We start from the raw sequence: 14,188 nt of genomic DNA, 5'->3' as shown, positions 1-14,188 counted from the left end.
TTCAGCAAGCTGCCAGACAAGTCCAATAGTGGCAGTTTTCTGAGGGTAGGGCTTTGGAGGAGCTCCAAATGGGTTCCGGCTCCTCCAGTGGCTGCCTGGCTGCTGGTTTTTACAGCTGCTATGGATGCAAGGCTTTGATTTTCAAGACTGTTTTGAAGCTGCAGAGGGAGAGATCAGATTAGAACAAGTTAAAATGCCACAAAGCTTGCTGTTTTAGCATTCATCTGGTGTTCTTGAATAAATACGCCTTGGATTGTTGCAAACCTTTAATTTCCAGAGTTCTGAAAAAGTTGGTTTTGACAGTTTTTGCCAGTGTTCTTGTTGCTTTTATGGAGGAACAGATATTGAAAGGTCCTTACTCAGCAATTGTGTAAATGCCTCTTTTCAGTCCTCTATACTTTTATCTACATCCTGCCGCCAATCTCTGATCCAGCCTCTCGTTACTTGCCTGTCTCTTATATTTCCACTGGATCCTTGGAACACTGGTTCCATGGCTAATATGCTTATATTATCAGATTTTCACTATTAGCCTCCCTTTCTTGCCTGGTAGCCCTTTCAGGGCTCTGTCTCTCACATCTCACATAAATCAAAATACTCAGTGCCTCTCTTAAATATCAGTATTCCTCAGGATTCTTGCCTAGGTCCCTTCTCTTGTATTGGGTATTGGATATTCTCCCTGAGAAATCTTACCCAATTGTTGCTCATACTGGCAAATCTATCTTCTTCTGTAGCCCAGATGTCCTTCTTAAGCTCCATATCTACATGTGTTTCATTTAAATATCCCTTTGGAAATTCTATAGACATGTAAAATTCTATAAATGCAAAACAGAAGTCAACCCGCCCCTCTTTTACAGTTTTCTTTGAGTGACATTATCATCCATCCAGTTGCCTAAGCCAAAAATGTAAGAGTCATCTTTGATTCCTTCTGCCTTATCCTACTCTCAAATTCCAGTTACCATAGCCTCTTGATTCTACTTCCTAAATCCTTGACCTTTTCTCCACCTCTACTGACATCTCGACTGAATTCCTCCAGCAGCCTCCTAAACAGATTTTCCTTTCTGTAGTTCTGTTACCAGTGTCCCCACAATGTGTCCACAGGGAACTTTATAAAATGCAAATCTGTACAGGTTATTAGTACATGCATGTGCGCACACACACAAAAACACAGACTCTCTCTCACACACGCACACTGTTTCTCTCTCTCTCATACTCTTTTTCTTTCTCTCCATTGCACTCCTTGTTTCATCCCACCTACACTTTTCCTATTCCCAGATGCCATGTTTCTGTTGCTGTCAGGTTTCTGTACATACTGAAAACATTCTTTCTCATTTGCTTGGCTAAATCTGATTCATAGTTCAGATATCAGCTCAAATGTCACTTCCTCTGGTAAGCCTTCCTAGATTCTCACAAGTCTGAGTTAGATACTTGTGGATATAGCCATAGGATTTTGTACTTACTGAGCACCTGTCATACCATACCGTAATTGCCTATTTATTCATCGTTTTCTCCAAGTAGACTATAAAGTTAGTGGCTTTATAGTCATGATGTTAGTGGCTGTGTTATAAGCAGCCTGTGGTTTAGCACCGAACGTTGGGTCTCCACAAATTACTTGAGTAGAGAAATTATGACTACATTTATGAATAAAGGAACCAACTATACCCTGCACTGTATATACAAAGATACATTAGACAAATGTATGAATAAAATAGACTTTTGAAACATCTGGTATTTCAGGGATATAGTTTCTCTTAGTAATGTGGGATTAATCATTTAAAGCCGGTGATTCTAGATAAAGTTCTGTATATTTTATTTGAAGAAATAAAATGGCATAAATGTGAAACTCCAAAGTATTATTTACAAATAAAAGGAGAAAATGAAAGGAAACTGTTATATATTATGCTTGCTTTTGCCTTTTAAGTTTCTAGGTCATTTAAAAGTAGGTAAATTCTTTCTTCCTGCCTTTTGTTTACACAAGTTATATATTTAGTGGGGGGAAATATATATATATATAAAAGAATCACCCATCACCTGGTCTCATGTACTATGTTATTTTATAACTGATTTTCATCTGACTATAAAGACATCATAAACATTTTCTTATACTAGGAAATACACTTAAACATCTTCTGTTGCTGAGGTTAGCAAACATTTTCTGTAAAGAACCAGAAAGCACATATTTTAGGTTTTGAGGGTTGTAGGGTGACTGTTGCAACTGCTCAACTCTGTCTATAGCAGAAGCAGTCATAGACCATTCTAAATGGCTGTGGTGTATTCTAATAAAACTTTATTTACAAAATCAGTCAGGAAGCAGGATTTGCTACAGAGCCACAGAGCTATTATACAGATGTAACATAATTTTACTTATTTCCCTATTTTTGAAAATTTAGATTATCTTCATTTTTTTCACTATTGTTAGTCATACTCACCTCACCTTAGTATCTGAATCTTTGTGTACATTTTTAAGTTTTTCCATAAGATAAATTCTGAAAATCTAATTTCCGAGGCTAAGAGTACATCCTTACAACTTTTCTTTTTCCATGAGAATAGATAATTTAACACTTTCTGTGACTGAGTTTTGTTTAGTTCGTTTTGTGGTTTTGTGGAGATGAGAAAAGAAAGATGGAGTAAAATTTAGAAAGACAGAGGCAAAGAATGACTGGAAGGAAACAGATTGAGTTAATGATAGTGATATAAAACTTGAGATGTTCCAGGAAGAAGAAAATATGAAAATTTTTGTAAACGTAAATGTTCTTGCTCACATACCAAGTTTTTCTGTTTTATAGCTCTGTTGAGGTTTGTTTAAAACCTTGTTTAGATTGAATTTGAGATTTGGGAGATGGGATATGCAAATTACACAATGAGTATTTCTTATTCTCCTAAGATACTCTTAGGCTATCACTATTTTGATTTTGTGATTACCCATCAGTTTTTAAAAAAAAACTTTTCTATTCCAGATGATGATGGAGAAAGAAGTATAATTAATTAGAGCAGAGATTGGCAAACTACTATCCGTGGGCCAAATCCCTCATGTTGCCTGTTTTTGTAAATGAAGTTTTATTGTAACACAGTCATGCCCATTCACTTAAGTATTGCTTACAGCTGCTTCCAGGCTACAACAGCAGAGTTATGTAATTGTGTCAGATACAGCATGTCCCATAAAGCCTAAAATATTTACTGTCACCTTCCAGAAAAAGTTTTCAGTCCCCCAAATTAGAGGAATGGTACATTTAGTCTTTGTGTTTATCGAAACTGGATCTACAAAAATACCCCAAGTAATTTTGCTACAAATAGGCTAACAAGATTTTAGATGGGCAATTTAGAGACCAAATCAAGACACCTAAATTGCAGAATAAAATGTTGAAAAATGACATTAAGAAATGTTGGGATATAGAGGACTTAATGTTCTGTTTTGTTTTTGTTTTTTTGAGATGGAGTCTCACACTGTCTCCCAGGCTGGAGTGCATTGGCGCGATCTTGGCTCACTGCAACCTCCGCCTCCCGGGTTCACGCCATTCTCCTGCCTCAGCCTCCCGAGTAGCTGGGACTACAGGCACCCGGCTAATTTTTTGTGTTTTTAGTGGAGAGGGGTTTCACGTGTTAGCCAGGATGGTCTTGATCTCCTGACCTCGTGATCCACCTGCCTCAGCCCCCAAAGTGCTGGGATTACAGGCGTGAGCCACCACGCCCAGCCGAAGACTTAATGTTTAGTATAATTCTGGGTTCCGTGAAAGATGAAATTCAGAGCACCCACATACTCCTTGTTGAAGTGGCATCTGCCTTTTGTTATGTACTTACACACAATGGGAAATAGCCAGCTCCACAGAGTTTTGCCATGGTGTCAAGTTTTGGTGGCGCTTTTTAAAATAACTTTTGCAGCTTCTGAATTAGGGAACATCAATCAAATTGGAAAATTCAAACTCTGAAATTTTTGAAACCTGTGTACATGGGCTTGTTCTCCCACAGACGATCTTATTTCTCTTGGACTTGTCTAGCTTCAGTTTGCCATGATAGTAAGAGGGAACCTTCAGAGGAGGGGAAGGGGAGTTGTTGTTTAAAGAGTATGAAGTTTCAGTTAGACATGACGAATAAGTTCTGGACATCAGTTGTACTACTGCATGGTGACTATAGTTAGTAATGTATTATGTACTTGAAAATTGCTAAGAGATTAGATTTTAAATGTTCTTACCACAAAATAATAAGTATGTGAAGTGATGGATATGTTAGCTCGATTTAATCATTTCATGGTGTACACATATCAAAGTGTCATGTTGTATATCATATATATGTACAATTTTTATGTATCAGTTTACCTTAATAGAGTTGAAGGGGTAGGGATATTTTCTTTCCTTAAATCTGTATGTTACCTAGAAATACCTAATACCCTGAATCCTTTAAGAATCCAAAATCATTTAGTAGAAGGTTTCAAAATACCATAACTTTCACTAATTTTATAAAAACATTCTTGAAAGCATCTTGTATGTGGAACTTCTAGAAGTATAGTGGAAAAGCGCCTGGACTGAAGTCACAAGTTCTTAACTAGACCACTAACTAGATGTTGTAAAAAGCGGGGTTTCTAGTACCAGCTACCTACTTCTGGACTTCTTTTAGGAGAGAAGCCTCTAATTTTAATGCTAAATCCACTGATTTGGGGGCATTTTCTCACAATTTAACCTAATCCTAACTAATGGGAGTTGTAGCAGACTAGTTTATCTCTAAGGACTTTACAGCTCTGTATCTCCACATCTCCACACATTTGTGTGAGGTAGAGCTAGTGGAGGGAAATAAATAGAAGTGGTCTGTATCTTGTCAAGATAAGGCAATGCTATTACAGAACTACAAATTTTATGGTAATAAAAGACATACTATTTCCAAAAAGCAGTTGACTCTTGTGTTCATTTTTACACATTTCTCTTTCCTTATTTAACTTTTGAGTTTCCTATTTTATCCTGTTTCTTTTATTTTCTCATATCATTCTTCTATATTAGAGCTGTTAGTGCTATGCCAAGAATTCCTTGTGTTGTGGTTGTTCTTCAGGAGGTTGTTCTTGAGGAAGGGTGATGAGTAAGGCACTGAGCCATCTCTAGCTGCAGGAGCACTGGAGAGAGAGGTACTTCTGTATTGATAGAGTGACTACAGATTTGGATGGCACTTCAGGTCATTCAGGGTAGGAAAGTGCAATATGCTGGGGACCCTTCTCAACCCCACACACCCATGTCCTCCTGTAACCTTGATGGTAGTTATATTAATTGTATCAGAGTCCCCTTTTTTTGTGGATGTGTTTCTTCAGATATTCAAAGGCTTTCACATCATTCCTTTGTCCTTAAGCAGTTATTCTGTTTTGTTGTGGTTCTTTAATTCATTTAATAAATGTTTGTTAAGCACGTACGATGTGTTTTTTGTGGAGTTCTGGGGACATAGCGTTCATTTGAACACAGTATCACCTGCCTAAGAGTTTGCCATCAAATGGGAAAGTTAGATAAGGAAACAGGCAATTATAATAAAAAATAAAAACTGAGGAATTAAGGAAGCCAACATTGACTTTTTAAAAACATTGAACCAGCATGGTTAAATGGAAAGAGCATTGGTTTTAGGTTTTGTTGATCTGAATTCTATTGCTTAATAGTTATGTGACTTTGGGAATGTTAACCTCCATCAATACTGCAAGATTTTCCTAATTAGAAATACATAGGTAAAGCACTTACCCTATTACCTGCTGAGTAAATCATTTCTTCCTTTTTCCTAAATTGTACATCCCAAAATTTGTTGTAATTCTGAAGCCTATAAATAGAAAGGTAATTCTTCTGGCCCCTACTTCACAGGAGATGTGAAAAGTGGATATAAAATTATTTTTAAGACACTTTGTGAACACTCTGCCCATAAAGAAACTATTAGTACAATCCAATTTTGTAATTGTTTCTTGTAAAATTTACCCAAAATTCCGTTAAGATATATTGACTATAAAACAAATGTCTTAGGAATTTACAGTATTGCTTGTAAAATATGGCATTGCACTAGTAATTCTGTAATCACTGGTCTTGCATTTGTCAACTTAAGAGGACATACTTCACTGTCTCCCTACCTCCCTCAGCCTGTAGTTTAGCATACCAGTTACTCTTAGTCAAATTGTGGTTTTTGTCCAGAAGAGTAATGGTTATAACATTTATTCATGAGATATTTAAAAAGCATTCAAGTAAGTCATCAGTAAATTGATTAAATCTATTTTCCTAAGACTCATTAATATAGTTTGAATGTTCTCTATTTGAAGAATTGAAAAACTATAAAATTTAGGAATTAATACCATGTTGTATTTAGAAATGAAATAGCCAGACTGGAAACTGAAATTGGTATAACAGCAACACAATTTGTAATTTTTCAAAAGCATGACAGTTGGTAGTTCAAATCAGAGTATTACAGTTTGGAGAATCAGATCTTGTTTCATTATGTGACTGATCTTTCTAATTTTGCTATGCTTTATGTAATAACTGTTCCAGATTTATTTTTCTGTCATAAGTGTACCTTAAAAATAAGAGAAGCTAATGTTATTCTTTATAAGAAATGCAAACATTAAGATATCAACACAATGTAGAACTACTTTCTGTATATTTTATATAAATCATTCTAAATCATAAATGGGAAATAGTGATCAAACAAATATTTACGTTCCTACCAAAAGAAAAGGCCCAGTGAAGCAGAGTGAGGAGGGATAAGGGGTGGGGAAGAAGCCTGAGGCTTGTGTTGGCAGGAGCAGCACAGTGAGAGTGGGTGACAGCATGAGAAAAATGGATGTGTTCTTCCATCACGGCTGTTCTCCTCTCTGTTTGGATTAGACAAATGGCACATACCCAAGGGGAACTAGGGACAATGCTCTGAGGACAGTAACCACTTCCATACAGCCCTGCCAGATTCATGAGAGCAATGGTGCATCTGCTTTTTGTTGCCGTTGTTGTTACTTAACCTTGTCATGGACAGATTATCGTTTCTGTGGCATTTCTTCTGTGGGTTCTCACTCATATTACTTTCTTTATTATGGCTGTGCTGGATTGTCTGTTGGCAAGTCAGCACCATTTACCCCTTCTGCACCTTGACTGATACACTGGTTTTCTGAGAAGTGTGCATGTTGGCCTTTTGCCTCCCCTTGTTCTCTACCACCAAATATAACATTTAGATACTCCGAAATCCATTATAGATAATTGATCTGTAGAGATTTTGTTTTGATTTGGTTTTGTGTTTTTTTTTCCTTTTAATGGCAAAATTTCATTTTTACCCTCCTTCCCACGGCAATAGCAAAATTCTACACACTGGAACTGCTTTTACATTCCCCTTTCTCCCAGAGCTGCCTCTCTTTTAGGGAAGGCTCTTGTTTGAAAACATTAATGCCAAGACAGGCATTCATTGGTTTATTTAGTAAACTTTTTGTGAATTTTTGTAACCTTCATAACACTGTGCTAAATGGTATTTATAGATGATTCAGTAAAGTACACAAGACTAGTTGGATTATGAGGGTTAAATAGTCAAAATACTTTCATCAAAACTACTGTTTAAGTCATACTATTATACAATGCTTGTGTTTACAAAATGTTTCCAAATGTTCTGTTGTAAAATGTAGTTAATACTGGTTACTTTCAACTATGGGTTAATTTTTTTCAACTCTTCCCTTAGATAAGCTGTGTTGCCATTAGAACATTTAAATGAGTTTCATTCTGAGTTTTGTATTGTTAAACTGTGTCTGGAAACTAAACTTTATAATGTGTTACATTTTAGGTCAGAAGACATGTCTTCATCTACATGGCATCTTTCCTTACCTCTATGTGCCATATGATGGTTATGGACAGCAGCCAGAAAGCTATCTTTCTCAGATGGCATTCAGTATCGACAGAGCACTTAATGTGGCTTTAGGCAATCCATCTTCCACTGCTCAGCATGTGTTCAAAGTGTCATTGGTATCAGGAATGTAAGTATATGATAATATATTTTATAATTTCTGTTTATATTTATGTTGCTATTCTATTTAGAGGAAAACATATTCAGTTGATAAACTATTTTACTTCTAGTCTAATGGAACTGTAGTGAATTTCTTGCTGTAACTTTTTAACATGAATTTTTATGGCAATGAAAGGTAGAGAGTCAACAGTGATTTTTGTTGTTTCCTTTTCCATTTCTCTGCTTCCTAGAACTATAGAAATTCATTAGTAATTCATATAGTAATTGATTCAGCAAATATTATTAAACACTTTTTATGTGCTAAGCACTGTTCTAGGCATTTGGGATATATTGCTGAACAAAACAAAGAGCCCTGCCCATGTGGAAGTTACATTCTACTATGGGAAACAGATAGTAACCAATAAATACAACATTAAATTATTTGCTATGTGATAATTAGTCCTGTGGAAGGAAAGAATCTATACAAGCAGGATAAGAAGGATCAGTAGTGTGGGGTAAGGAAGTAGACTAGTGACAGTTTTAGAATAATCAGGGAGTGTGTCATTGACAAAGTAACAACATCTGAGCAAAGACCTGAAGGAGGTAAGGGAGTAGGAACAGCATGGAAACCAGGTGACTAGAATGAAAGAGTAAAGGAGAGTTGGACTAAATGAGATGAGAGAGATGAGAGGATAGAGATTGTGAGGACCAATGATTCTCAAAGTGTGGTTTCCATACTTTGGTTTCCTAGTATCACCTACTATCATTAGCTTTACCTAGTTTTACAGCCATGAGAATATACCTCTCAGATCTCCAAATACACAGAGAATGAGTGAATGGCCCCAGCTACTATACGCTCAATTCCAATCTGTCACTCCACATGAGCTGCTTTCCATAGGCTGCTCTTACCCTATGACTGAACATGGCAAAGATACTAAAGCAGGTCTGTAAGACATCCCTCTGTCCACTTGAGATGAGACTGGTATCTAGGTCTGGTGGCTATGCCAGCTTCTTCTGGCTCCCTTCTCATTTTCTCTCACATTTGGCATTTACTTCTTGGAGGACTCGGACTAACACACCTGGGAACTTGGTAGAACTACATTCTTGGGGCCTAGCAATTTGTGTGTGTGTGTGTGTGTGTGTGTATGTGTGTGTGTATGTTTTAAATATATGCTTTTATTTTTCTGTGATTACAAACACAACTGAATATCAAATGCACAAAGTAAGAATTATACGGGGAAAAAAATCAGATACGTTCATATATATATCACCTTTTCAAGGCTATTTCCATCCAGAATAACGTTGGTTTGCCAGGGCCAATAGAAAGAAGTCACAAAATCTCCTTTAGTCAAATTTGTGTGTTTGCTTTCTTCTATAATTCCAATACCTCCACCATCAACGACTTGAGATAGTTGCCAAGGTGTTATATAACCAGTGCCAGCGTCTCCATTCATTCTACAACGAAGGCTGTCACTTCACATTTGGAAGGTTGCACAGCGGCCAGGCAGAGGCGCTCCTCACTTCCCAGACGGGGCGGCCGGGCAGAGGCGCTCCTCACATCCCAGACGATGGGCGGCCGGGCAGAGGCGTCCCTCACTTCCCAGACGGGGCGGCCAGGCAGAGGCGCTCCTCACTTCCCAGACGATGGGCGGGCAGGCAGAGACGCTCCTCATTTCCCAGACGGGGCGGCAGGGCAGAGACGCTCCTCACTTCCTAGATGGGGCGGCCAGGCAGAGGCGCTCCTCACTTCCCAGACAATGGGTGGCCGGGCAGAGGCGCTCCTCACATCCCAGACGATGGGCAGCCAGGCAGAGAGGCTCCTCACTTCCTAGACGGGGTGGCGGCCGGGCAGAGGCTGTAATCTTAGCACTTTGGGAGGCCAAGGCAGGCGGCTGGGAGGTGGAGGTTGTATCGAGCCGAGATCACACCACTGCACTCCAGCCTCGGCAACGTTGAGCACTGAGTGAGCGAGACTCCGTCTGTAATCCCAGCACTTCGGGAGGCTGAGGTGAGCAGATCACTGGAGGTCAGGAGTTGGAGACCAGCCTGGCCAACACGGCGAAACCCCGTCTCCACCAAAAATACAAAAACCAGCCAGGCGTGGTGGTGTGCGCCTGCAATCCCAGGTATTCGGCAGGCCGAGGCAGGAGAATCACTGGAGGCCGAGGCAGGAGAATTTAGGGGAGGCCGAGGCAGGGAGGTTGCAGTGAGCCGAGATTATGCCGCTGCACTCCAGCCTGGGCAACAGAGGGAGACCGTCTCAAAAAAGAAAGAGAGAGAGAGGGAGGGAGAGAGAGAGAGGGAGAGAGATAGAGAGGAGAGAGAGAGAGAGATCCAAGATCTGGCTTAAACTGGAAAGGATTACTTAAGCAACTGTATTAATAATAGATTGTAGGGGGACAAGAATAAGAGCAGGGAGAGAATTAGGACATTAATCTGGGTAAGAAAATATGGTGGCTTGATATTAAGGTAGAAAAGACCAAGGAATTAAAATTAAAACAAAAAAGAAAACAGTGTGGTTTGAACTAGGGTGGTAGCACGGAAGTAATCATCAGCTTTTGGATCTATTCTGAAGGTTAAGTTAATGTATTAGATTTGCTTTGTGACTGGGTAAGGGTTGTGAGAGAGGAATCAAGGTTGACTGCAAAAATTTAAGGGTGTTCTGCTAGTAAGATGGAAGGTGGAGGTAGAGTCAACTGACAGGAAAGATCTGGAGCTCATACAGGAACATTTGAGTTGTTTTATGTCTGTATGAAATCCAAGGGGAGACCTTAAATCTCTGCTTCTACCTTAATCTAGGCTTTCCTCTGGACCATGATAGTATCATTTTAATTGAATTTCCTTCTATTTTTATCTCATTCCAGAGCAGCAGAAGTACTCTTCTTATACTGTAAATTTAAAATCATTTAAGAATTCTTGAGTGGCTTCATATTGTTAATAGAATACAATTTAAACTTCTAGCCATAACCTATGTGACCTCACCCCATCTACCTCTGAAACTTTGCTTTCTGTATTCCATTCAGAAACAGTGATCTCTCAGTTCCTCTGCTATCCAAGTTGTTTCTCCCCTAAGTTCTTTGTATGTACAATTTTCTTTCCTTGAGTGTTCTACCCTTCCCCAATCCTCCAGATCATTGACCTCTTCAGAGAAGTTTTCTTTGACTATCCCACTTAAAATAAGGTACAATAATAAATAAAATAAGGTACAATAAAACAATAATAATAATGCCCTACTTAAACTTATTTTAAGTAGGGCATTATTACTATTACTGTTTTTATTATTCTGTATCTCAGCCCATTATTTGTTTTCTTTAGCACTTAATACAGTTTGCAGGTATTTTAATTTTTATTTATTTACTTAATTTTTATGTGTTTCTTCCACTAGCATGTAAACTGCATGCTGGTGTACTAGCATGTATGAGATGGCTCAGTAACTATTTGGTTGGATAAATGAATGAGGTGAAAGTTTACACTCATCCTATAACAGCAGCAATTATGTTAGGGATAATTATCTACTTTATCTTTTAGTTTTGTTAATTCTTGATAGTTTCTAATAACTTTCCTATATATATCCTCATTTCGAAGTTAAGTCTCCAAACAGCCCAGTGAAATACATAGTCATTTATCTTCCTGTATTTTTGTATTTGTTAAAGACATTGCCACATTTTTGAGAGTAGTTGAGTTACAGATCTGGATACATGGGGCAAAAGATGAGCTGCTCACTCTAATTTTTCATTGCAGTTTTCTTTTTTCTTCTGATTTTTTGGTCATTGTCTTCCCTAGATCCCCTTTTTCCTTCCCATTCATTCTACCTTCTCTAATTCCTTTACTCCTTCAATTTTTCCTACTTCTTTAAGTTACATAAAGTTGCATCTAGCTACCAAATTAACATTTACATGAGGTTTAACTCTATTCTTTTTAGACTGTCACTATCCTGAGGCTGAGTTAAGAGATAGGATCATGACCTTGGGCTAATTCCTAGGATTCCTTCTCACTCATGATTTTAGAGAATCTTCTATAAAGAGATTCGCAATCCATCAAAATTAATTAGGTGAGATTTTTCACTATCCACACTCATTTTCCTTCCTATTGATATACCTAAGAAACTAAATCTAATTACGAGATATAATTTTTTAAACATGAAAACATCTGCTTTCATACTCCTCCATTCTACTTTTTTCCCCCGAAGAGTCTCCCTAATGAGGAATTCCTTTGGCAAAACCATTCATCTGGCTGAAGATAACCCATGTTTCCAGACAACTACCTTTGTATATATGAAAAATACCATAGCAGGAAAGGGCTACAATTAAGGTTGAATTTGCCAGTGAGAGAGAATGGTATCATTTATGTAATGTGTCTTTCTTTAACCGATTCTTCATGGCAACAAAGTAGGGTGAACAGCAGCAAACTAGATGGGAAGTGGTATTATGGTATTATAAAAAGTTAAGAAAAGGGTGAAGAGTAAGAGGGAGGGATGAGTCAGGTGAGACTTTTCTGAGAAGGTAAATTAAGCAGAGTTCTGAATGAAGATTAAACAAGCCATGCAAAAGTCCAGAGCAGAGCTTTCCACTTGAGGGATCGAGTTAGAGGGTCTGAAATGTTTAGAGTGGTTGGAGGAGAAGGAAGAATGGTATGACTTGAGATTGGAGTGAGAGGCAAGGATGAGATGAGGAACCTTTTAGACCTTGGTAAATAGTTTTGTTGGTTTTTTTTTTTTTTAACAGAAATTACTTTATAACAATAATACAGATGGCTTAAAACAACTAAAAAAATTGTTTATACCCAAAATAATGACTCTGCTACCAAATTAGTCCTTTATTTGATGTCCACTACACTATTAGACATCACAGAGAGGTGATGTCCTATGAGAGTAAATTCTGTTATCTACTGCCTGTCATAAGGGAACAATGTTTTTAAATGAAGAGTGATTGGGTTTATCCACCTAAAGATTTAACCGTGTATTAACAGACCACTTTTAAGCCAATACAAGCCTTTTATTTCATTCACAAATTTATGCCTGTTTATGTATTGTTTCTAATTACATCATCTTTGAAAATAGTGTTCTGTATATCAGAGGTTGTAGTGTAGTTTCAGATCCTCCTGAAATGATGTGAGAGTTCAGCTTATTTCATCTTGCACCGAGGATTTCTCTCCCTGTTACATAGTCTTTTGCTTCCCTCTTTCCTCATTCCAGCTGATACTCTGAGAAAAAACTAAGCCATAACCTGGTTAGGTTGCTTAAGTAAGTCCTCGGTCTTTTTCAGTCTCGTAAGTTCCTGTCTACACAGTTTTTTCACAGGCTGCACTTGATATGGTTGTGTGTTACAGGTTTATTCATATCAGCTACTGAAACGTATGCTGTGTATACATATAATAGGTAAATTGTCTCTGCCTATTGAACTTATAAAATAATAATAAACAGCTGAATAAGGAAAGTAATGTAAGTGTTGTTAATTAAAGGACTTTGTTGATGAAGAACTTCAGTTTTTAACAAAAAAATGGGAGCCAGAAGAATGTGGCTGAAAGGTCTGTTTCTCTCATATGTGGAGTAAAGCAAACAAAAATATGTTTTCTTATATGTGGAGTAAAGAAAACAAAAAGCCCCTTAAAGAGTCTTGATGTTTGAGATTAAGGGGTGGATGGTTTGTTCTTCCTTTGTGTCCATAGTTTTTTCAGAGTGATAATTTTTAATTCCCATCATCAGTAATGTAAAGAAAGTGATATTTTTTACACTTTTTAAAAAGGCTTCAGTATTTCATATGTTAACCTGTGCTAGGTTTAACTGAAAGGTTTGGGGTTTTTTTAATTTTTTTTTTTTTTGCAGGGGTGGATAATATTAAACGTAAGACTGAATTTGGCCAGCTGAATCTAATTAGGGCAATAAGTTGCATTATTTCATCTCTGAATTATGAAAATAATTTGAAATATCTTTTTCTTATATTTCAGGCCTTTTTATGGTTATCATGAGAAGGAAAGACACTTTATGAAGATCTATCTTTACAATCCTGCAATGGTGAAAAGGTACGAAGATAAATGAAACCAAAATATGAACAACTATCATTTAAGTATTTTAACAATAAAAAAAATCTAGAAAGAAGGCCCCTGTAGTTTGTAGTCTTATTAAAGACAGAGACCGTAAAATACACATGTACGTGTATAGAGAGAGACCAGTGGCTTGGACTCTATGAAGGATATTTTAGAGGTGGAGGCTCCCAACTGCTTCTTTCCTGTTACAGATTAGAGAGTTCGTAGAAATAGGTAAGGAGAG

General features: G+C 37.5%; 1 protein-coding gene across 6 annotated transcripts in view; it reads left to right on the top strand.

Annotated features, from left to right (window-relative positions):
• REV3L (REV3 like, DNA directed polymerase zeta catalytic subunit) overlaps positions 1 to 14,188 on the top strand; it is a 186,639-nt gene that overhangs the window by 58,949 nt on the left and 113,502 nt on the right. For all 6 annotated transcript variants that reach the window (XM_032156767.2, XM_032156758.2, XM_032156806.2 and 3 more), the window contains 2 exons: positions 7,762 to 7,951; positions 13,867 to 13,941. In XM_032156767.2, coding sequence (XP_032012658.1) covers positions 7,762 to 7,951; positions 13,867 to 13,941 — 265 coding nt within the window. The remainder of the gene's footprint in view (positions 1 to 7,761; positions 7,952 to 13,866; positions 13,942 to 14,188) is intronic.

The sequence above is a fragment of the Hylobates moloch genome, unplaced genomic scaffold (assembly GCF_009828535.3).
Source record: "Hylobates moloch isolate HMO894 unplaced genomic scaffold, HMol_V3 SCAFFOLD_2, whole genome shotgun sequence".
Classification (NCBI taxonomy): Eukaryota; Metazoa; Chordata; class Mammalia; order Primates; family Hylobatidae; genus Hylobates; species Hylobates moloch.
Note: the sequence above shows the minus strand (reverse complement) of the source record. Positions and strands in the feature narration are given on the sequence as shown.